This window comes from Triturus cristatus, chromosome 10, assembly GCF_964204655.1.
Source record: "Triturus cristatus chromosome 10, aTriCri1.1, whole genome shotgun sequence".
NCBI lineage: Eukaryota > Metazoa > Chordata > Amphibia > Caudata > Salamandridae > Triturus > Triturus cristatus.
Genome location: NC_140593.1, coordinates 155,786,684 through 155,811,544, shown reverse-complemented (window position 1 = coordinate 155,811,544; position 24,861 = coordinate 155,786,684). Strand labels below are relative to the sequence as shown.

The following is a 24,861-nucleotide window of genomic DNA, read 5'->3' as shown; positions in this document are numbered from 1 at the left end:
CATGAGTGTTCACTGTCCCTCAGTTGTTTCCCAATATTTGTATATCCCTATCCTGCCGAAGGTAAAAACATCACAGCTCTGTCTACCTTCCTCTCCCACTTGGGCAGCAAGTAAACACCATTGTTAGTTTATCGTCCCATTGCCTATAGCTGATTAGAAAGGTTGGTTGTGTCTTTTCCTCTTTCAAGAACACCTTGCTAGAATGATATGCACTATTTTTTGCCAAGTTTTATTAGTATAATGGCATGAATGTTGTCCGGATCTAAGGTGATTTGCACCAACTGCGAGTTGCCATTGTTTGGTAACTATGATAGTGATAAATACTACTCCGGAAGATTCGCTTGAACCAACTGCTGCGACAACTAACTGTGTAAAGACGTTTTATTTTTTATTTCATGATATAGTGGCAGGTACTTTTCTTCTGGCAACTGTGCCTAGTGTCTCTAGCCTATATATATATATATATTTCTGTCATTGTGTGGGTTATGTCTAGGCTAAGGACTGGATTCAGATTTCGGCAGGTGTCGGATATCCCGTCCGACGAAATATAAATCTCATAGGATATTATGCGATTTATTTATATTTCGGCGGGTGGGCTATCCATCAGCCTTGTGCGGAGTAACCCGTCCGCCAAAATCTAAATCAGGCCCTAAGTCTTGTCAGACTCAAGGCCCTTCATAAGGATTTTCACAGTGCTAAATTTGGGCTAATTCTCATCCAACTCCAGGCACTACATAAGGGTTTTTGTAGTACTAGGTCTGGGCTAAATTGTGTCAGACTCCAGGCATTTCCAGTACATTGTCGTCCTTGCCTTCAAGCCACATGTTGAGGAAAGGAAAAGGCCAGACGCCTCCCTGATGCAAGAGGAAGCTAGACGTGGGTTAAATGCACCTATCGGTATGGATCTGTATAACTGTGATGACTGTGAATAGGATATTTTGAACAATGGACTTTGATCAAGTAAATCCTCCCTTCATTCTGTATCGCTTCTCAGCACGCTTCTCCTTTTAGCACCTAATGCCAGGCGGCAGCATCCCCGTGCAGGTAAGAGCGGTGTGGCGGTGGGGCCGGGTGGGGGAGGGGAATTTCTACAGACGACGATGAGGGAAAATTACTTATTTAATTTTCTGTCATGGTCGTTGGCCGAATCACCCCCCCCCCCCCCAACCCAGCCCCACCTCCCCACCGCTCTTACCTGCATGGACGGCTGATGGCGCCAGCTTTGTGTTCTCATGGTCTCATTCACAGCAGCTGAGGCCAGTGTTATGCAAGTGTTGTATGTACATACAAGTACAAAATACTTTACATTCGTACACATGAAAAGAGGCTTTCTGGGGTATTAAAACAGAAAACATGGAACACTGGTGGACTGTGAAACTAGTACTTCTTCTGGAGTTGATGTTATGCCCCTCTTTCCTTGGTCATACTCTCTTAGTCTTTAGCATATATGCTAAAATATATTCCTTATGAAGGCATTTATTTACCCATTTACTATCATTCGTTATCTCAATGCAATTTTCTTCTTATGTGTTTTTTACCTCACTATTCCAGAATGCCTTATATACAGTTCCTGCATACTCTGAAAAAAATAAATTACATTAAAAAAAAAAGTATGTTTGTTTTCTTTTCAATAAGTGCTTATATCTTTTTGCTGGTATTGGGTTTGAAATTGTTATTGACTACCTGATTCTGTTTTTACAGATTGCTATGATAAAAATCGTGGCTCCAAGGATGGCCACTAAGATCATAGACAACGCTATCCAAGTATGTGGTGCAGCTGGAGCATGCCAGGATTTTCCATTAGCACTCATGTGAGTACAGTCAATTAACAACGTTAATCTCACAGAAAATTGTGCAGACTATTGGCCTTGTTTAGGCCTCTGCCGGAGGCCTTTCAGCCATGTGTCTGAGATCACAACCCCTGCCATCAAGCTTAACGTTCGCCCACAAAACTTGGCGATTCCCACCTGCCTGCCATCAATCTCTCTACTGTAAAGGGAGCTACTGCCATGGTGACTCCCATCACAGTAGTGCTCGACAGACATTTTTCTTTCAGAGAGAATTAATTTCTCCAAAGAGTGGTACAGAGAGTAAATGTCCACAACACCTGGAGAGCTTTTTCCCTGTAACTCCCATGCACAAGGGAGGCCATCTAATATTTTCCCTGTATTGCGGAAATTGGCAGGTAAAAGAGGTGATGGTAATCAGGTCCTAAGTAGGGCAGGATCACCTGTCACTGTGACCCAGCAGTCAATAGCAGATTGAACTACTGGGTCGGTGAAGGCTCAGGTGATGATAACTCAGCATTATCCTCAACTATAAATCGAGCGGTAAAACTCTGGGTTTAGCAGGGTGAGGAAGACCCCCTTTGACAATGCTTAAATGAGGCAATATGTGATGAAAAGAGAACGCATGACATTGGTGTACCAGATCTTTAGAGACTACAGGATACAGGGGATCAGAATTCACTGCCTTTTTCAATAACAGCTCTATTGTTTCTGTGACTTTAGTGCTGAAGTTATGTTGAACAGGGCATAGAAGGCTCATTATTGAAAAGACGTTATGCTTTATGACTTTAGATGTTTAGACTGGGTCCTTCAACTCAAACATTCATCTACCTACTTGTAGATGTTTACTTGTTAAATATGATCATTAACTTGAGTGAATGGTCAGCATGGTTATGTTCAGTTTTTGGTCATCTTTTGGCCATCTGTGGTGGCCTTAGACCATTAATGATAAAGTCAAGATTCTGGCTTGATTGTCTTACAAATCAGACCAGTAAGTAGAGCGCTCCTATGCAGAGTAGTCTGTCAGCTAACCCAGTCAGTTAGAAAACCTGGATATTGTGTTTTTTTTCATTTACTTACCCTCTCAAACATAATCTTTTTCTGAAAAGAGAAAAATAAAAAAAAATTGATTTGTTACTAAAGAATATTGCATCCTGATTGATAATAAGTAAGATTAGTCTTCTTTTCTGAAAATTTGGCATAGGTTACTAGTGAAACTCAAGGTAGACTTTAAGGCATTTTGCACAATTATTAAAGTAGTCAACCTAAAAACCTAGCCTTGCATCATGGTTGAAAGCCAGAATTGTTAGATAGTCATTCTCATTTATTGGAAATCTAGCATGGATGGTGAGACATTTTCTACAGTTGGACAACCTACATAATAGTGCTAGACTGCATGGAAGGGCAATGATCTTTATACACATAGGAAACAAATGTGGGTGAGTTTGCTGTTTGTTGTCTTTAGAGTAGGGTGGGATCTGATCTCTTGTAGTTGGAGGGTTGGTTCCAGTGGCTTTTTCTAGTGACAGAAGCGGATCTTTTGTCATGAAGCAGTATTGCTCCTAATGTGGTCAATTCTGTGGGTTCATATTGTTGAAAGTTTTATTGTACTAAGTTGTTCTGTGGTTAAATGCAGTTGAGTTAGATGATGCCCTCTTGAGTCCAGTGTATTCCGTATGACAGTGCTGTCTACCTGCAGGAGACACATTTGGCTTTCTGTTTGCTTTGTTTGAATTTGGTTCAATAACTGTTCTGCTGGATCCAAGGCTCAGCCCTGAAGATAATAGCAATCCCCAGCACACGTAAATTTAGACAAGGAAAATGACAGCAGTAGCAATAGTAAGTCAAAACAAATGTACAACAGAAATCAAAATAGGTTCTTTGTTTCTTTATTTCTTTTCAGCTGGTTCCTTTTGAACAGATCTTAGCCAGCCAACACGTGTTTCGTCGCCACAATTGGTATACACTCGTGACTTTTTCAAGGCCAAGTGGAAATACAGAATTGAGTCACTTTTGAAATTGTGTTTGTTACTATATGTTACCATCACATTTCTACAATACCTCCACCGTGTCTCCTTTTAAAGGTGACTATTAGTTACTTCAAAACCAATTTTGATCTTGCACCATGTGACTAGCATCTGGTCTGTAAACACCACATAAGTGAGTGCGAACACAAGAAAGTCTGATGGTCAGATAACTGTAAACCACCTCACGTCATACAATAGATGTGCCAAATGCAAGAATATATGTTTATATGAGCCTATCTCAACATTATTCTTCATTTCCAGTGCATACATCCGACTGGTCAGTACCATAGCATGCTTACAGTGGTGAACCGTCTTTATTTTTGTGAGAAAATATCTACTCATGTAAAATTAAGATTACAACTAGACCTGTCACACTCTTAAGTGCAAAGCAACGAGAAAAACCACCAACCTCTAATGTCTCTTGTTTGAAATATCTATGGTAAACAACGAAAACAGAACACAACACAGGAAAAAGTATATGAATAGAAAGGCTACTACACTACAACAACACAAATTCATTCCCAAGTATTGGGAATACACCAATCATTATTCACCTACTTCAAGTGTGGTGATAATTCCAACCCACACGATCCTCCGGCATAGGCAAAGAATTGTTGCAGTAACTGTCAACCTCTTCGTCTATAGATCATCAATAATTATGGTTTGCTCCTCTGTAATAAGAGAAATTCCATGGCTCAAACAGTGCCTTTATCCAGTCACATTGGCTGATATTAAACACAGCTGTTGTTGTAGCTGGTCACAACTTATTCTAACATTATTAGTCCCATAAAGAGTTTCACTTAACCCGTAGCTCAGACTCAAGAACCAGCCAAGCCACAATACTGCACACACCGATAAGTCTAATGCCTGTCATTGACTTCCTAGCGCTCTCGTCTCCATATGCTATGATTATTTTAAAAAACTCAAACTCAGCAAGTATTACACCTCAATTTAAATCACTCGCAATAACTCCACCTATATTTTTAGCCAAAATACGCAATCTGTTATATTACCGCAGCCCCTATCTCTGAAAACGTCTATTCAAAGTTATTAAACTCCCTCCACCTCCTTACCGTGTTCCTTCATTCCAAATCCTCCTACGCCAGATGCCTGTACCTCGACTGCAAGGCTGAGCACTCAGTTCCGGCATTCAAATACTAACGTCATCGGTCACATGCCCAGAAACACTTCCGATGAGCTCTCCCATAATGTGATCCCGGGCGCCATCTTTGAATGTATTACTCTAGTGGACTCCATATACTATCATCAAATCATCGAAAATAACTTTTTTCGGCTCGAATGGACCATAAAAATATAACATACAAACAAGATGGATAAAATTTACATGTCGAATTTGTACAATGATATGGCACATGACTCAAGTACACCACAAATATAAAAAAAAGAAAGCACCAACTTCATTTACATTTCATACCGTTTCCTTATTAAAAGTGCAATTCTAATAAAATGTAATACTGCAGTACAGATAACTTCAGTAGACAAGGAGCATAAGAGATTAAAATCCTCCGGATGGTTACGGGAGCAAGTTACTCTTAAAATTGGAGTAGGGAACCGTGCCCTTGGCTCCTTGTAAAGTGTACAGAATAAAATAAAGTGCAAGGTGCTTGGTTGTGCCGAATTATTGCAGGGACAAGGAGTAAGGTTATTGCACCATCTAGTCTGTTTGGGAAAGACCACAAGAAAGTGCAACGTGCAAAGCCGGAACCTAGTCAAAAGGAATCGAAACTGTACATTCGTGGTAAAAGACAGATAAAATAGTTGATATAAAAGGGACCGATCTAAATGAGGTTGCAGCCCTGATTGCCACCGGCGATTGTCCAGCTCGACAAAATGTGCATCTTTTATGATAAATGTCATGTTTATATCGATGCTGGCGGGATTATTTTAATAGTGCCCAATACCTATTTCATTGAATTTTCCTTTCACATAGCAGAGCCATGGAATAGCCTTGGCATTGTCCAGAGTCATACAGTCCTTGATAATTTCCTTTGTGAGCTTTAAGTCTTCCGACAGCCAAACTTTAGCCCAAAGGATCAGTGGGGGGATGTTAGTTCGATCCGCAATAAAATCCATTCCTACCTCAGAGTGGCAGAACGCTGTGGAGGCACTTTTTGGGATCATCAACAATCTTTTTATAAACTTATTTTCTAGCGTTTGTAGTGGTGTACTTTTGTGATATTCCCATACTCCTGCCCTGTAGGTAGTGACAGACAAGCATTTTGATTTGTATGGTACCAGTTCAGTTTATTATTAAAAACATTCCCTAAGGAAGTAAAATTGGAGACCTTATCAATTGTCTTGCCCTTTACAATAAATGTTCTTGATTTCATTTGACTTTGGCCACAAACCATAATGTAGGAGTTAGTAAAATTAACTTTTAGGTCCAAAGCTGACATAAAATCAGTAAAAACGTTCAGGGACTTCTGTAAAGTGTTTGCAGTTAGAGCCATTAAAACCGTGTTGTCCGCATATGACAGCAAAGGGACTATTTTGCCTCCAATTCTGGGGAAGTCTAATTCCTGATCTATTAGGGCTGATTCTAGGCCATTTGTGTACAAAAGGACGATAAAGGGGGCCAATATGCACCCCTGATGAACTCCCTCTGTAGAAACAATGGGCCCGGTCTTCTTCACCCAGGGCCAAATCGTATGGCTACCGTGGTGGACCCGTGCAACCTACGCAGGAGGGTGATGAGAGGTTCCTCGAAGCCCATTACCCCCATCATGGACACCAGCTTTCTCCTATTGACTGTGTCAAAAGCACTGGACAAGTCCATGAAGGCAAGGTGGATTGACCCCTTCCTTGCCTTCATGTACTTGCCCATGGTCAATGCCAAATTAAGGCACTGTTCATTTGTCCCCATTCCTCTTCTAAAACCATATTGAGTTTGGGACATTAACCCAGAGAAATCTGCCCAGGTCTCAAGGCGCGCTAAAATGACCCTCCCCAGTACCTTAACCGTAGCATCGATTAAGGAAATGGGCCTATAACAGGTCGGGTCTTCCTTGTTTCCCTTTTTGTACACAGGTACCACTATGGCCTCTTTCCATGATGGTGGAATAGGGCTGATTATTGTTGCTCTGAAGACATTTGTCAGGAGGGGTGCCCAAAGTTGGGGATTGCTTTTAAATAAATCAAGGGGTACCCCTTCAGGCCCTGGGGCTTTGAGGTGTATCCCTTTCATGAGGGCGTACTCAGCCTCACTTACTGATAGGGAAGAGCTCAAGTGGTGTGCAGTAATTGGGTTTAATGGGAAATCTTGGCGTTTTACCTGGTCAATAATACCATTCGGGTTGAATATGTTTGTATAGTGCGATTCCCACACTTTCCCTGGAATCAGTGAGTCCATTCCCCTTGAATCCTTTGAAAATAATGGGCGATTTATTACCTCCCTAAAGTCTTTGAGTGAACTTGCTCTCTGTAAATCCACCCAGACCAACCTTCTCAGTTCTTGCTTCCTCTGAGTAACTATGCTCTTGTATGCCTGACTTGCATTTTTGATTAGGGTTTTATCTCAAGGGATTGTATGTAGTTCCTTCTTAAGGTCCTTTTGGGCCCTTGTGCACTCAGCATTGAACCATTTAGTCCCCTGAGTTTCCCTTTTTACTATTGGATTCATCAGGTTTCTGGATACGTCTCTGCAAATTCCCTGGAATCCCTGTATAACCATTTGGGGGGGGGGGGGGGGGGGGGGGAGTAGGGGGGAGTAGGGGAGGTCTTGATCTAGGCATTTCAGGATGGAGCTTAAATTAGCTTTGACAATATTCTCCTCAAATTGGGGGGGTTTATCTTGTTCCATTTCATTCTCGCCCCTTGGTTTAAGTTATACTGGAGGGGGCGACCATCACCTTCCACCTCCTTGGCAGTTGCGTGTATGGAGGCAGTAAGGGGTTATGCTCGGTGGCGTTATTGGGCTCCACCTCAAAACTAATCGAGCAACCACTAGAAAGGAAGCACCTGCCTATATTCAGAAATCTAAACGGCCCAAAACAAGGGTCCGTTAATTATGTATCACTAACTGGAGCTGACCCATACACATTTTCAGGCCATATAACCACAAATTTGATTAGCAAAAATATATTTCTTTTTATTAACATAAAATCACAACAAACTTTGCAGGTTTGAGAAATGCATCATTACATAAATAGAGAACATCAATAATACTCTTTAGTGTCCCACACATAACTTCATTCATACTATCATTCATTTATTCTAACATACATTCATTCAACAAAAACTAAATATCACACATCAATCAAGGTGGTAAGACTGCCAACTGATGTTAAGATGGAGGCTTTCTCTTGGGTCATCCCGGTGGTATACAAGAGTAACATCAAAGAAACACGAAAATGGTTCAAACCCCTACGTGCATTTCGGTGTAGGGCCCAGAACAGGACCGCACCTTCATCAGGGCGAAGATAGATAGAAAATGTGGGGGACACAGACACACCTAAAATTAGCAGAAAGAAACATGACATAAACATGTATATTGATACAATTATATGCATAATATATTATATGGTTTAGGCATTCAACAGATCAGCTCCAGCAGGAAAACGTGATATATTCATTCAGGATATAAAAGGCAAATCTTATGCCAGAATCATGTTCATTAAGAGGGGACTCAGAAATAATAGATCAGAAAAGATAGACACACCTGTGTTCGTGGAAAGTTTTTTTTCTTTATACATATACTAGTTCTGTGATTTGAAGTACCGCTTACATCCACCCGTGCTGTAGATTAAAAGAAAACTATAGTGAAAACACCATATGTATACATAGAAGAATTATAGCTTAGAACATGCTTCAAGTCTACCTGATAGATAATAATATTCACTGGGGTTTTCTAGGTTAGGTCAGGAATGCATCCACGCGAATGCAAGATCTGAAAAAGATCAATCAATTGAGATCTATTCAAGCGTCAATGTTATACAGAGCTAATCAGATGGCAAGGGATAATCCCGCATAGCTGGAAACCTACCCAAAGTCCACAGCTTTACATGAGAGATGATACTATATCAGGTCCGGGGGCCAAATAAGGTTTCCGATGCCTAAATGAAGGATGAGGCCGAAGGAGAATCACTCGATGAGGCTGACGCTAATATCAACAATTCTGTGAAATAAGGAAAATATTAAAGATAGGTCAGGAGGATTCTAGGCTGATTGTGCATAGAGGCACTCTCACCAAGACAACAGGACATGGAACCTACCCGATATCCACAACGGGGTAAGAGGATCAAAACTGAGCAATGTCCAGAGGGCATGTAAGCTGTTGAAAACATCCGACAAAACAGATTTGAAGTCGGGATTGCGACACTCGATATCCAGGATGACGGCGTCTGCAATTCTAGATACAGAGAAAATGGGCCTTAAAGGACCCTTGTTTTGGGCCGTTTATATTTCTTAATATAGGCAGGTGCTTCCTTTCTAGTGGTTGCTCAATTTACTTTCCCCTGCGCTACCTGCCTTTTATAGTTTTCAGGGGTCCCCCTTTCTTATTGGTCCACCTCAAAACTGTCAACCAGGAAGGCAGATTTTCTAGATATTAACATGAAGACAATGACACTTTGCCTGCCTCTGCCCATATAGGTAGGATATTGAATTTCCGAGTTACTGACCAAGGTGTCAACAAAAAGCAGATCATTCACAATAATGATATAATTTAAAGCGTCACCCTGTGAAGTATGTATAAAGCGCGTCAGTGGCTCACCCTCAGTGTCTATTAACCCACACACTCTGTTTGTGCTATGCCAGCATAATGTGCAATTGAAATCCCCCACCCAATAGATACACAGGGGCTGCCACTTCCCCGCGATCTTATCAATTTACTCCTTCCGGGTTACAATGAAATCACAACTATTTGGATCAAAAACATTATAATACCAATTAATCAGAAGGGTCTTGACCTGAAACAAGTTAACGATCAGAATCAGTTGATACCACGGTGAATCAATAACTGACTCTGCTTTGATAGACCCATACTCGACAGAGATCAGTGTCGCCAGCCCTCCTTTCGCTCTCCCTGCTGGTGAGGCGGTTGCATGGACATTAAAAGACATCTAGTTCAATATTCTCCCTGTACCATGTTTCCTGGGTACAAATAATGTCAAAGTCATTTACATACCTTAACCACATTTCGTCCTCAAATTTCGAGCGGATACCTGCGATGTTACAGTAGAGAATTCTAAAAGGGCAGGCTTTGTGAGGCCTTGTAACTAGGTCCTCCCTATGGCTAACATTTGCGGAGACCAAACCAGACCTCCCCATTCCTGAATTAGGGGAAATAGAAGGGCTAGGTGAATCAACCTCCGTCTCCAACTCATGATTGTTAATAAAAGTATCAGTATCAGGTAGTTTATGTGTATGGTGGTCAGAGTAATTTGTTCCTGGCCCGTTCCCTTCCGCTTTGTCCACTACAAGAGGGACTCCCCTGGTTTGCCCTCCTGTCGTTAACATATTGCCTAAGCTACTTGGGTCCAAGGGTAGTCAATCAATTTCTGTTAAACCAGACAATACCTCAAAACGGTTGGGATGAAGCCATGTGGAGGGCTGAGGAAAGGGGTTTCTATTCTGGAAACGCGGGTGAGACAGTAGGCTCATAGTGCCCCCTTGGTCATCAGGATAGAAGAAACCCAATGGGCAGGCCTGTATCTGCTCCAGGAGGGAGTTTCTAAGATGACGTATGGCTACGTCCACCCACCTCCTATCATTAAAATTCAAGACCACAAAGTCACCTTCTCTATCTTTTTGTGTTTTCCCCAGCCAGCTCACCCCTCATGATAATGTGGTTGTGCCAGTTTACCTGGGCCTGTATTTTACTGGTACACCAGTAGGCAGATTTATTAATCAGGCTCTGACAACTTTCATGGTGTCCTGGTGGAGGATGTGGAAGCCCTGTCAGAACCATTGTGTAGGGCGTACACTCCAGCTGAAGTTTTAGTATGATATTATCATCCTGCCTGGTTGGCTCGAGGCCCGTATTGGAGCCTTTTCTTGTTCCCTTGACTCTCTCCGCTATGCCTAACAGAGCTCAGGGAATGAGGTGCCCTTTGTTCATTGTTGACGCTCCTCTCTTGGCCATGTGCCCGAATTTGAGGATCTGTGCGGTTATCCCTATCCAGGTGAGGATCTGATGTATTAGCCACTACACCTGTAACTTTAGGTCCATCTGTTACAGCCCTCCCGCTCTTGGGAGCACTAAGGGTAGCATTTTCTCCCCACTTTACTGGGCCTTTACCCAAAGGACATCTTTCCTTGAACCCACTTTGCTCCGCCGAGCTCCCTGATAACAACAATAATTGGCCAAGCTGTTTGTCTATGCGAGCCAGCCGGGACAAGATCCAGGGAGTCCGACACTATTTTCCCAATTCGGGCTGACACATATCCACATCAGACAGAGTTTTTTCAGCCCCACCTCCCCCTCGGGGTCTTCCCACAGGTCCAGGGGGGTTTTGCTTTGTCCTCTTGACCCTTGGTAATTGTCCCAAAGCTCGATGATCAGTCCCAGTCGGGTCAATGCGCTTCCTTTTTCCCCCGGCCACGTTTTGGTCCCCCGTGGCTGTTGATGTTATAACACCCGTGCCTTTTGGCTCTCCACCTGGGGGGCCCTGGCTCAGAATAATGATGGTGGGTGAAAGTGGGATTGGGGGTTCCTCCCGTGGAATGGGGGCGTTGCAGGTGTTACTCCATTAGGGTCCTCTAAGGTTGTTAAAGGAACTGGCTGGGCAGAGCGCATATTCAAGTCTGCAAGTGGTGGTAATGGAGCCGATGAAAGCCTGCGTTCGGCCAGTTTAATTTCTTTATTAATCGCCCCCACGGCCTTCTGAAGGAAGCCATCAAATGTGGCATCTGTACATTTAGGAGCAGGCCTAGGTTTCTTTCTCCCCATCTCAGGGAAATACTTAAATCCTCAATAAGCGAAGTTCAGCAACAAGGGTAAGGGTTATTTCCTTGACATTCCCACCCCTTTCCTAACTTAACTTTTTTCTGGTGTCTCCGTTAATGGAACCAAGGGATGTGGCCCGGCCCGACCTCTTCCGGCCATGGTCTTAGTGACATGTGTGTTCCAAGCCGGGTAGGCCGGGCAGGATTTGGCTGAGGGTAAGTAGAGCTGACTACGGCACGAGCGGTGGAAGTGTTTAAGAGAAATGTAGCAATACAGTTATGACTCCTGCATCATCTTGCACGAGTCAAATATGTTGAACTTACCTTATAAATACAACTTTCTGAGATAACGCCTGCCAAGGTGGCAATTTGAATAAATACAGTGCTTTAAAATATTAAATGTATAGGCGAGCTGATGACTTTGGTCTTGGATCGGGTGATGAAGTCCCATTGTTTGGAATTAATTGGAACCGTTACGTCACGAATATCAATAAATGTTATAAGATATGGTGCTTTGGAATAATAAGATTGTGGCACGGTAGAGCATTAGTAGTTTATGGATTTGGATAAATATGGTGCTTTAATTAACTATATGTAAGGGCGAGCAGATGATATTGTTCAGGGATCAGATGATGAAGTCCCATTTTGATTGAATAAATTGGAACCGTTGTGTCACTGATATCAATATATGTTTATATGTATGGTGCTTTGAATTAATAAGAGTGTGGCACAGATTTAGCATTATTAGTATATGGGGTCCACAAGAGTAATACATTCAAAGATGGCGCCCGGGATCACATTATGGGAGAGCCCATCGGAAGTGTTTCCGTGCACGTGACCGATGACGTTAGTATTTGAATGCCATAACTGAAGTGCTCAGCCTCGCACTCGATGGTCCGGCATCTAGCGTAGAAGGATTCGGAATGAAGGAACATGGTAAGGAGGTGGAGGGAGTCTAATAACTGTGAATAGAAGTTTTCAGAGACAGGGGCTGCGGTAGTATAACAGATTGCGTATTTTGGCTAGAAATATAGGTGGAGTTGTAGCGGAGCAATTTGAATTGAGGTTTAATACTTGCTGAGTTTGAGTTTTTAAAAATAATCATAGCATATAGAGACAAGAGCTCTAGGAAGTCAATGGCGGGCATTAGACTTATCAGTGTGTGCAGTATTGTGTAGTTGTGGCTTGTCTGGTTCTTGAGTCTGAGCTACTGGTTAAGCGAACCACTTTATGGGACTAATAATGTTAGAATAAGTTGTGACTAGCTACACTAACAGCTGTGTTTAATATCAGTCAATGTGAACGGATACAGGCACTGTTTGAGCCATGGAATTTCTCTTATTACAGAGGACCAAACCATAATTATTGGTGATCTATAGACGAAGAGATTGAGAGTTACCGCAACAATTTTTTGCCTACGCCACAGGATCGCGTGGGTTGGAATTATCACCACACATGAAGTAGGTGAATGATGATTAGTGTATTCACAATACTTGGGAATGAATTTGTGTTGTTGTAGTGTAGTAGCCTTTCTATTCATATATTTTTTAATGTTTTCTGTTCTGTTTTCGTTGTTTACCATAGATATTTCAAACAAGAGACATTAGAGGTTGGTGGTTTTTCTCATTGCTTTGCACTTAAGAGTGTGACAGGTCTAGTTGTAATCTTAATTTTACATGAGTAGATATTTGCCCACAAATATAAAGAGGGTTCACCACTGTATAGCATGCTATGGTACTGACCAGTCGGATGTATGCACTGGAAATGAGGAATAATGGTGAGATACGCTCATATAAAGATATATTCTTGCACATAGCACATCTTTTGTATGACGTGAAGTGGTTAATGTTTATCTGTGTTCACACTCACTTGTGGTGTTTACAGACCAGATGTGGTCACATGGTGCAAGATCAAAATTCGATTTGTAGTAACTAATCGTCACCTTTAAAAGGAGACATGGTGGAGGTATTGTAGAAATGTGATTGTAACATATAGTAACAAACGCAATTTCAGAAGTGACTCAATTCTGTTTTTCCATCTAGCCTTGAAAAAGTCGCGTGTGTATACCAACTGTGGCGACGAAACACGTGTTGGCTGGCTTAGATCTGTTCAAAAGGAACCAGATGAAAAGAAATAAAGAAACAAAGAACCTTTTGTGATGTCTGTTGTACATTCGTTTTGACTTACTATTGCTACTGCTGTCATTTTTCTTGTCTAAATTTAACGTGTGCTGGGGATTGCTATTACGTTTGTTTGTAGCTCAGGCAACACAATTTGGGGAGGTTGGTGGTTCTCTCTACCCTTCAGCAGCGTGATAGCTAGGATCAGATTGAGATATTAAGTGGATTCACCCTCTCGGACGCCGTTTTCCCTATAAATCATGCTGCCGTGCTGTTGTGTTTCAGCTCTGAAGATAACCCAACCATATACCATGGTACACATTGAACATGACTCATAATCTTTTTAATTTATTTGATTTGATTATCCAGTCCATCGGAACCCAGAGGAGATATTTTAAGGCAAATGATACACTGATTAAATTTGTTCACTTTTTATATTACAATGTGAGTCCTCTGAAACTTTTTAATTCTTTTTTGAGGGTGCATGCCTCAATGTTGTTAAAGTCCTCTGGGTGGTGTAACCCCAACGGCCTAGTAATTTTCACTCCATGGATAGGCTAGAGAAGTAGAATTACTCTATTGCATATTCATTGGAATTAGTGTCTTTACTTTGTGTTACAGTATAGAACAAAGGGCAGATCATAATCCAGTACCACTGAAAACTGGTTCTCTTCCCGGGCTTTGAACCAATAAAAATGTATTATATCTGTGGTCAAGACCCACCACAATAAACTCAATTTTTTTGCTTTTCAGAGTGAGATAATTCTTTTTATCCAGAAACAGATATGCTTTGGTCACTTAGTATTAATTTATCTGCTCATCTTATCTGCAATTGTAGATTTATTTCGGTGTTGCCTCACTAAATTTGTGTTATGCTAAGAAATCACTGTGGCCTAGTTATGTTTGTGTGCACTAAATAAGATTGCTGATAATACCAAGCCATGTGTCCTTAACAGTCTATCTTTTTTTCAAGGACATGGTCCTACAGCTTCTTATTTGTAGAGTGCAGGCAAAGCGAAATGAGTGAAACCAACCAAAGACAAAACTTTTGAAGTAGCTTCCCGCTTAGGCTGCCACTATTTTACTGCTGAGCACTCTGTATGTTGTGTAAACAAAGACCTGGAGTTGGAGAAACCATTCTCACTTGTTTCGAGCATGGAGATAAGTGCCTTTTTTGGCTACCAATACATTTTCAGGTGTCTATGTCGGTGGGTTTACGGATGGTTTTTATCACCCTTTAGTAGTTCTTAAAGTTCAGTAAATATACTTCAAGCATACAGGGTCCTTGCAGGGCACTCTTGCAAATGTGATGTTCACTTACTTGTGGCAAACTTGAAACTGTAACTTGCATTCCTTGCTTAATGATGGAACACATGCTGTATGGGCTGATGCGGATGCTTTCATCTCTGCACTGGCGGTAGGCCTGCTGGTATTGAAGAGGCTACAATGATCAATGCTCTCACAATATCACACAGCAATGGTAAACATATCCATACCCAAGTATACTTCTTTTACATGTGTACAGCGAAGAGCATTTCAAACAAATCATAAGAAATTAATTATGGTACTTAATAGGAAAAATAGTTTGGGCAGTTGCCAAAGACTGAGAAGCTCAGAGGTGACAGTATATTCTAAGGTGGTTAGTAATAAGAAGATTGCTAACTATTTAACGTTTAAAGAATTATTCAAGGGGTCAATGGAAGAGCGGGCAGCCTCAGGTTAGGTGTTCCGGTGTGAGTAGACTCCGGACTAAGGAGGTGAGTTTTGAGAGCAATCCTAAAGGCACAGACAAAGGGTATGGTCTGAATTCAAGAAGAAGGGCATGTCAATAAAAAGATCAAAAAGTGCAGTGAGCAAAAGCAAAATTTGGACAACTGGTTTAGAAGCAGTAGGGAGGTAAAAATTAGCACAGCAAATATGGCGAGCAAGTGAGTACTAAGAGTGGGAATAATCAACAAATCAATATGAAAGCAGAGGCAAGCAGCTTGAACTTCGTGAAAAGTCATCAGGTCCGTATTTGGCAGAGAGAGGTGAACTAGCGTTGAGGAAGAGTGCAAATTTAATTAATTACTCTGTCAAGGGGAAAAAAGTGTACTTTGGGAGTTTCATAAACAAGCTGTTGTTTTAGTCTCACTCTCTTTTACAAGTGTGTTTGAGTGAATTAGAGTTGTACAATAAAAGGTAAGAAGAGATTTGTTTGGATGCTGATTAGCTGATATTTTGCTGAAGTGGATGCGGTGGAGTTGGAATGTTGGTTTGTTATTGTGTCAGTGAGTGCCACAAGGTTTCTGTGAGAGGGGTCAGTAGTAAAATCAGGAGGGATAAAGATAACTAGGGTCAAGAATGATTTGTTAACCAAAGCAGGAAAATAGATAATCCGTGTTTTTGAACATGACGGATCGTAAAGCCATCGAGTGTTTGATAGCGGCAAAATTGTTCGAGATTTGAGTGTGTAGTTGAGGTGTTAATGAGTGGAATGAGAACAAACTAAGACAGAAAATATTGTGTCTAAGGAGATGGCGCATGCAAAGGAAAGGGGACAGCTTGCTGAGTATCAGCAGACAGATCAAGAACTATTTTAGAGGTTAGAGGATAGCCATTGAAGCTACCAGCAGTACTGAGAAAGATTAAAAGTGTTGAGTAGGATCTAATGGTCACCTGTATCAAAGGTGGCCCCTAGGTCGAGGAAGGTGATTATGGCTGGTTGAGACATGAGAGAAAGCATTCTCAGTAGAGGACTAAAGCTTTATGATTTGATACCAGGAGGGATCTGAGGCTTCACAAAATAATTTAGTGACTAGAGGATGTTGTTAAAAATGAGGGGGAAGGAATGCAGAGGACTTCAGGAAGTAAGTGGTGCCACAAGCTGCAGTGCACTGCTCCACAGCATGCTGCACTTCACTGCTCCACAGCACGCAGGCTGTTTGTAGGGCTTAGGAAGGTACATGAATGTCTTTGCCTGCTGACATCATCCCCTCTCAAAATTGTGATTTTTCATGGTTGTTGAATGATCCAGATGCCATTCATGAATGGAGACCACACCATTGCCTAACTGCAAGACTCAGAGAAGAGACTTCAGTGCCTGGTTTTCTTTTATTTTTGATGGGTGGGTGAGTGGCATCCGAGCCGACTTCTAGACCCTCTTTAGCCTTGGTGTTCGCGATGCAACACATCATTTGGGCCTTTGACATGGTTAAGGATGATGACTAGGCTTTTACAAGAACAACAATATTGAGAGACAAAAATATTCTGGCTGAAATATCGAGTTCAAAATATTGTGAAGGCAAGTATAGATAGTTAAGTTTCGATTTTCTATACTTAACTCAACATCCACATACCTTAAATATGTGTACCATCAAGGTGCATACCTTCACAATATTTTTGTACTCAATATCTTGTAACAATATTTTTGTGTGTCAATATTCTGGTAGAATACATTCATAAATATTCAAATATTTCATCATATTTACAGGATCGTGAAAGAGATTTTCTTGAATACCATTTTCATTTCTTAAAAGAAAACATACTTATGGGAAGCATCATTATCAATCTTGTTAATCGACCCAGTAAGAGCTGAATGCTAACACTACAAAATGCATTTGACTGTTGCCTTTGTTTGTGGTGTTAAGATGTAAAATGGCCAGATTAGTGCTTGGATATTTCTCTGTGAATAAGTATCAAAGCTACAATAAGGAGCCAGTACAGGAGAAGAGACAATGAGGACTTAGCCGGAATGATTGGTTGAGAATTCTGAAACTTGATTTTGTCTAATCATATCCATCTAGTACTGATATGTCTTTTGGTATACTCTGTGATTCTGGAAGATGATTTCATGTGCTCCCCCTTAATGGGGCACTAACAGATGGAGGCAGATTAATGAAGACATATCCTGTATCCCTGATCAATGATTTTTGTCTTTGCTGCTACAAAGCAGGCTTTTGTTGTTGCTGTAGCCTTTGTTACTTTAGTATCTGAAATGGCCGGTGGGAGAAGTCACATCGTCCGATTTAAGCTTGCAGTGGGACACCAAACTAACTGATTCTAGAGTTTTTGCTTCACTTTCATTTACTGAATCTCCTCCTCTGCATGCAATCCATAGTATTTCCAGGGATAAGGAGATCTTGCATGTGCATTTGACCTGAGTCAGGTGGCAACCATAACACGGCACAGTGGCACGGTCCATGGGCTGACAAACCTGATGAGTCTTTTCCACAGTTTATCATATGGTCAGCGATGACCCTTCTTTCAAGGCTCCCTGGAAGTCCTCCACTTTTCTCTTTGGTGGTGGCCAGCAAACAATCGGAGTACCTGAAATAGCAACTAAGAAGGGTTGTGTAGGTTACCACCCAAAGTAATGTGGACACTGGCAAACTTTTGTGCCTATAGGGTATATATGTTTGCACTGTTTGTCTGAAGAAGCAGATGACAATGACAAAGTAGGAAAAACGTTTGTGAAAAACGGAAACAGTCCAGTAATCCACAAATAATTCTCCCAGGACAAGAATTCCTACTGTACAAACGTGAACTTTTTTTCCTGCCTTTTCTTTGTTGCTCTCTGGGAAGACCGTACAAGAAGTATCTCTGTTGGGTGTTGCAGAGCTCTTATTGGAGATTTCTGTTACAAGGCCTCAAAAGTGAAAAGTATCTGTATTTAAAGATACAGGTATCAATGTGAACTTTTCTTCCGCTGTATTTGTGATCTCATGAAATAGTAAAATCTTTTTGAATAGAGAAATTCCTGGTGAAATGAATTCAAGCCATGCGAAACATACACTTTCCAGACTGAAACTGTTCAATGATCCACACCTTTATCTGTTGTGGCATGCCTGTGACATCCTTTCTCCCTTGACCAAGTATGTCAACGAGGAACGAGACTTGCCATTGCAAGGTCTCCTTTTCTTAGATATCTGAGGCCTCTGGATTAAGCCAACCACGTGGTGGAAGAAATGTTATGGGTTGCGCTTGTGGTTGATGGCTGCAGTATTATAAGCTGTGGCTTATGAAAAGCAGGTATATCTTCCATATGGCTTGATGGCTGATACATTGACTTTGTCCATCTCATTGTCTATGTGAGCTCCAACATTCCTCTGCAGTATGCTGAATCTGAAATCAAGGTAAGGCAATTGCTTAATGGCAAGATATCTTAGCATTGAGACTCTCAATAGTGAAGCCTTTGATGCTGCGAGAGACCTTAATGTCAAAACATACCAGAATACCAAACAGAGGGGCTCTTGACATCTAGCACCTCAATAAGCGTGAATTATCGTGATGGTGCTACTTTTGCTAAGATACACTCATACTATCAGAATGGGGCTCCAAAGAGTTGAGTTGAAGCAATTGCTAGTCCTTGTCCTTTCACTTATCCGGAAGTCTGAGATATATGGATTTTTTTCTCTTCCCAGGCTTAGACCTCAGGCAAGGTCCTCTCTCTGACCTTCAGTCTCAAATGTGCTTCTACAATCAGAGGTTTGAGACAAGACACATCAACCGAGTCCAATCTTATCTCAATCATAGAAGAGTCATTTATCAAATTGTCAGCATAATGCCTGCAAGGACCTTGGAGGAGAGTTGCTTATTAATAGGAGAAATTGAAATTCTTAACTCCAGAAATTAGTGAAATCGATAGCTGCTTTCATCAACCCTCAAGTTAAGACAGAGATGCACTATAAAATGGCATTATGATTATAAAATAGGTCTAAAAAGCACAGCTGGGTTCTGGCTTCCTTGGTCTGTATAGAAGTAATATCTCAATTCTAGCAGGGATAAGGGGATGCTAATAGGCAAAGACTTGAGTTTATTTTATTAGGGATGTGTGTGAGGTTGAAGTGAGGTTTCTGCCATATATATTTTAAAGTATATTTAATGTTGTTTTAAAATGTGTGTTACCAATACTGCATTCTTTGTAGTAGATCGAAGTAACCAAGATTACAAACTATCTGTTGCAGGTACGCTCTTGTTCGTACTTTACGCATAGCGGATGGCCCAGACGAAGTTCATTTATCAGCTGTCGCAAAAATGGAGTTGAGCGAACAAGCCAAGCAACTGACGGCGAAAATGTAAAACCGCGCGACTGATGTGTGCTATAAAACAAGAGCTGTACAAGGGCAATCAGTATAATATTCACAAATGCCAGAATAGAATCATGGAGGAGCTGTGGGCAGAAAATAACTTCAAATGAAAAAACTAACGTATAACTTTAAATAATACTTGATAAAATACTCCTGCCGTTAAATAGCCTTAAACATTGTGAATGGGCTTTGTAAGCTATGAATGATACTATTCAATTGTGTAAGAGTGATAGGCTTAATCATTTTGTCTGATACTGTTTGCACAATGTTGGTAATTAAGAAGCCTGGGAGTTAAAATGTCTGACATATTCTTGCCATGACTGGCAGAACTCTATTCCTTCAACATAAACTCCTTTTGTAATTATCCCTAACATGATGTGCCTTAACTTCATTTTTAATTACTGCATATTTGTAATAATTTTGTGCTACTGTATGTAGCCATGATGGACATTAATAGGTAAAATAAAGATTGCTTCATCCTAGTTATTTATTTTGTGTGTTAATGATTAGTAATTTCCTCTTGCTTTTCAGATGCTCCAGTGGTGGCTGGTGACATTTGAAGGTGGTGAGGCGTGGAGGTCCGGGTTGAGTGCCCGTGGTGGGGGGGGGGGGGGGGGGAAGAGGGGGGCTCAGGAGGTTTCTCCCCCTGAAAATGTTTTGAAGGAAGGAGTGGGTTGGTGGTGCGTTTTCAAGCGCATATTTGGGAGGGCAGGAAGGTTGAGAGAACAATTGTTGTAGTGTGGTTGTGACATCAATGGGGACATTTCGTGTGATGGTGAAGTTTGGGGGTTTTAGGGGGTGTTGGCCATCTGGGTCTCGCCAGTTTTACTGATCACTTCGTGTTCTAGCAGCCAGGCGTTGATGTGGGACACGGATGCACAGCATCGGGGTCGAGCTGGCGAACACACAATAGGTGAGCTCCAGCACTGCAGCACGTGAGCGGCGGGATGGAAGCCGCTCTGACTCCGAGATGGCTAGTGGGCCGGCCCACATGACTGGGTGCAATTTTGAACTTGTTGGGACAGAGTGGACACATGATGGTGTAGCTATGGTTTTGCAGGGCTGGGGTTGATATTGTTGGGCAGTTTCACTTTGACGCATTCCGGCAACAGAGCGTTGGGTGGGAGGAGCAGATACACGCAGAACATCATGGTCGCCTGGTCAGATTGGTGAACAGAGAGGATGAATGGCTAAAGGCCATTCAACCTGACAATGGTGTGCAGGTTGGGGCAAATTTGAACTTGTGGGTGGTGGAGACACGCAGTGATGATGTGGCTATGAATTTGCAGTGGTATACTGCATGCATTTGTCTTTTGTGGTCAGTGTTTGCAGTGGTGTCGGGGAGCAAGTGCACAACAGTGAGCACCAGCCCAGCCGGCCGGCGGCGGCAGCGGAGCACAAGTCAATCAGGCCTGCATTTGACTGCGTTGCGGCTCCTGTGATCTTGTGGAGAGTTTTATGCCCATTGTATGGTGGTTTCACTGCATTCCAGCGACCAAAACATTAAGGTGGGCGGGACAGATGCACGCACGGACAGCATCGGGGTCAGACTGGCAAACACAAAGTAGATGGGCTTCACTTGAACATGTCGGACACCAAAATGGAATTGTACTTGCCTGTTGTCTCACCCCAGCCTGTCGGTAGTCTTCTGCAGTGCTGTGCTGTGACTGTGGCCGGTGCACAGCCAGCAGCACATGGAGTGCAGTGCACCTGCTGCATGCCGATCAGTCCTGGTGCCGAAGTCAGAGCTGCGCGGCGGTCGGCGGGCTCTTCAGCAGCCCACTCCCTCAGCTCCCATTGTCCAATCAGGAGGTCTGGGACTAGCGCGAAGGCAAGTGAGTGCTCTGGTTGTTGCCACCCAGTGCTCTGTCTTGATGGGGGCCGGCCCTGCCCCTTGCCATTCATTTCAGAGGCGCGCTGCTGAAGTCGCCTGGGCCGTAGCATAGGCGCCCCATTTGAAACCAGCCATTTTCTTCTTTTTCTGGCCACTCCCTTTAGGATGACATCACTCTTCTCGCATTTGCTTCGAGGGCAAGCAATAGTCCTCGCCCTGGCCAGCACATGCGCAGGAGGTCTCTGACATGTGACCTCCTCCCTTCTTAGAAAAAAAAGAAAACAGAATTTGATTTGTGTTCGACGTGGGGCAGTGAGCACTTCATTAAAGGCTGCTGCATTGCCTGTGGTGTCTCTCTTGTCTCCTCCCCGATCCTCGTCCCGAGGCTAGTGAGGCAACGCCCCTTTCGCCCCTATGCACCAGCCGCCACTGAATTGCTCTAGTACAGAATATACCAAAGATATCTGTCTTCAAAATACAAAACAGAGCTTCTCAATCTATATCTATTTTATGGAAAAAATACTATGTTGCTTTTAAAAACAATGCAATTTAAATACGTACCCTATGAAGGAAAGGTTTGCATGGTGACCCCACAACATGAGGTTGTAAATCAGAGGGTGTGCGAATTAAGATTAAATTAGTTGTACTTACTTACACCGCACTTAACAAAAACGTAACTGGCGATGACTTTTTCTGATGGTTAAGAATTGCCAAAGATATGTGGATGCTGACTCTTGAGTGGGGACATTCAAGCGGTCCTGCATACATCGGAAATTGTTGAAATAGTATTGTCTTTATTGTATAATTACATAAAATCATTACAAAGAAAGGGCGGCATTGCAACATTAAACCCAAATAAATAAATCACATTTTACATTGTAAAACCAAAGGTAAAAACCCGAAGGGAGTCAGGCTGATTGCATGTGGTGTTCAGTGGACATGCAGTCATGCGCTAGGTGCAAAGGGCCATAATGCTTTTTTGTTCCCAATCTCAAGGGATAGGCAGTATGCGACTTTTTGGGGGGCAAGCTATAAAGCCCCATGGAATATCGCCATAATCGCTCATAGTGAGCTGAGCGCGCAATATGTGCTTAAAAGTGGATTGAGCTAGTGCGCGGAGTGGGGCCACCCCTTGTCATGCTCTAGTTTGGTGGGCTTGCAGGATATCATGCAACGTCAATATTACAACATTAAAAACTAGGATAATAAATGTTTTACATTGTAAAACCGGGCATTTAAAATCCAAGCCGAGTCCACATGGTTGCGTGTGGTGTTAATGAGCATGCAGAAACACGCTAAGCGCAAAAGGCCACGGTGCGCAGGTTTGGGCAATGTTTTTTCATGCCGACTCTCGGCAGGTGAGTGATACGCTTCAATTTTGGCCAAATCTGTAAAACCCGCAAAATGATTGCCCTTAATGCACCTGGTTAGCTGAACATACAATGCTTGCTTGAGAGTGGTATGCACTGGTGCTCGGAATAGGGCCATGCCTGGTCATACTCTTGTTTTAATGGGCATGACAATTGTCATAGAGCAACACTCCCAACGGAGGGCTTTGTCAAAGCTTGAGTGTCTTTTTCCAGGTTATAAACTGCACAAGCGTCATAAGTGCCAATAAAGTGCATCATGTTCTGTGACTGATTTATAAAGGGGAACTCAGGTACGCCAACTCATGGCTAACATAAGCCTTCACACCAGGTTGATAAGCATATTGTCACAGTTTAGCCCTTGGGCAGTTGAGCTGCTCGCAACAGCCTTCCCTTCGGCAAAGAATTTGCCAATCCGTGCAATCCATTGGAATGGCCGTTGTATGGATTTATATCAGGACATCTTTGCAAGTTCTTGTCCCATTTTGCAGAAATATCGTTCTGAGATACCCTCACCTCTGATGTAACAAAGCAGAGCAGCAGCAGAGAATATGCACAGCTGATTCGATGTGATAAAGACACAGACTGCCCTCCTCATTTCCTACTGATCTATTTTCCAGTGGGTCTCATATTCCCATATAGGGAGGGTTAAGAGCCTGGTCTGCAGTATGTTCTGTAAGGCTTGCCTTCCTAATGCGCTTTCAGGTATGGTTGACACAAGGAGAATTTGTGCAATTGGGCAAGATCCTCTGCGCCTGGGGAATTTATTTGTTCAATATCCTGCTGATGGACGCTTGCCTTGTGCATTTTGCAGCTTTTTTAGACTGTCCGTAGTTGATGATTGATCTGTTATGCTCTTTAAGGGCAGACTTAGTGATTCTGTGGCGTTGCTCAGGTACCTTACTCAGCTGTGCTTTGTATCCCCAAATATCACCTTCTATGCCTGTCTCATTGACTCTGGTTCCGTTTTGGACACATGGTATTAGTATTTAATCAGGTCTTTTTTGCATTCAATGTCCATGTTCACAAGTTTGAATTCTAGCGCAATCAATGTGCGCCTGGTTGGTTTTGGAACGTTGACTATTTTCTAAAAGAGGGTATGTGGTGACACTCCAGTGCCTCAGAAAGCATGTCAGGGAAAACAAGGTGTCCATAACTTATTGTTGGTAACAAATTTGACTTCAGAACTTATCTAATTCCTTCCGCGGAGTGACTTTGTAGTTTATGGTGTAATTTGCATAGTGCATATGTGGTCTTGGCTGCCTCACCACCCTGCTGGATTGGTTTGCCTATGTCAAAGAACTGAACGCACAGATAATTGTATTTACTGGCAGTGCTTATCTTTAATCGACCAAGTTGCCATTCCAGTTGGTGTGTTTTAGGTTTATGCCCAAATACCAGGATCTTGGTTTTAGTGGTATATGCCTGCAGATAAGTCTTTGTATTGTATGGATGTAATGTATCCGGGGCCCCCTTCATTCCAGTTTTAGTTTGGTCAAGTAGCACCAAGTCATCTGCATACTTCATAAAAGAAGGGAAGATGTTTCCTTTCAATAAGACAGCCCCTAGGTCCGCAGTATACAAGTTAAACAATGTTGGAGCAATAAAGCATCCCTGTTTTAGCTCTTTGTTCATGTAGATTTTTGCAGTTGCGTGGGTTTGTGTAAGCGTGGTTTGGACCCCTGTGCCACTGTACAGTGCTGTGATGGGAGCGAGGAGCTTCATTGGTACTGCCCACTATGCAAGTTTAGAA

At 42.3% G+C, this 24,861-nt stretch overlaps 1 protein-coding gene across 1 annotated transcript in view; it reads left to right on the top strand.

The window, feature by feature from the left end:
• Nucleotides 1-20,389, top strand: part of ACAD11 (acyl-CoA dehydrogenase family member 11) — a 366,306-nt gene extending 345,917 nt beyond the window's left edge. The window contains exons 19-20 of the mRNA XM_085630689.1: nt 1,702-1,811; nt 19,785-20,389. Coding sequence (XP_085486815.1) covers nt 1,702-1,811; nt 19,785-19,899 — 225 coding nt within the window. The 3' untranslated portion in view covers nt 19,900-20,389. The remainder of the gene's footprint in view (nt 1-1,701; nt 1,812-19,784) is intronic.
• Nucleotides 20,390-24,861: the final 4,472 nt, after the last annotated feature.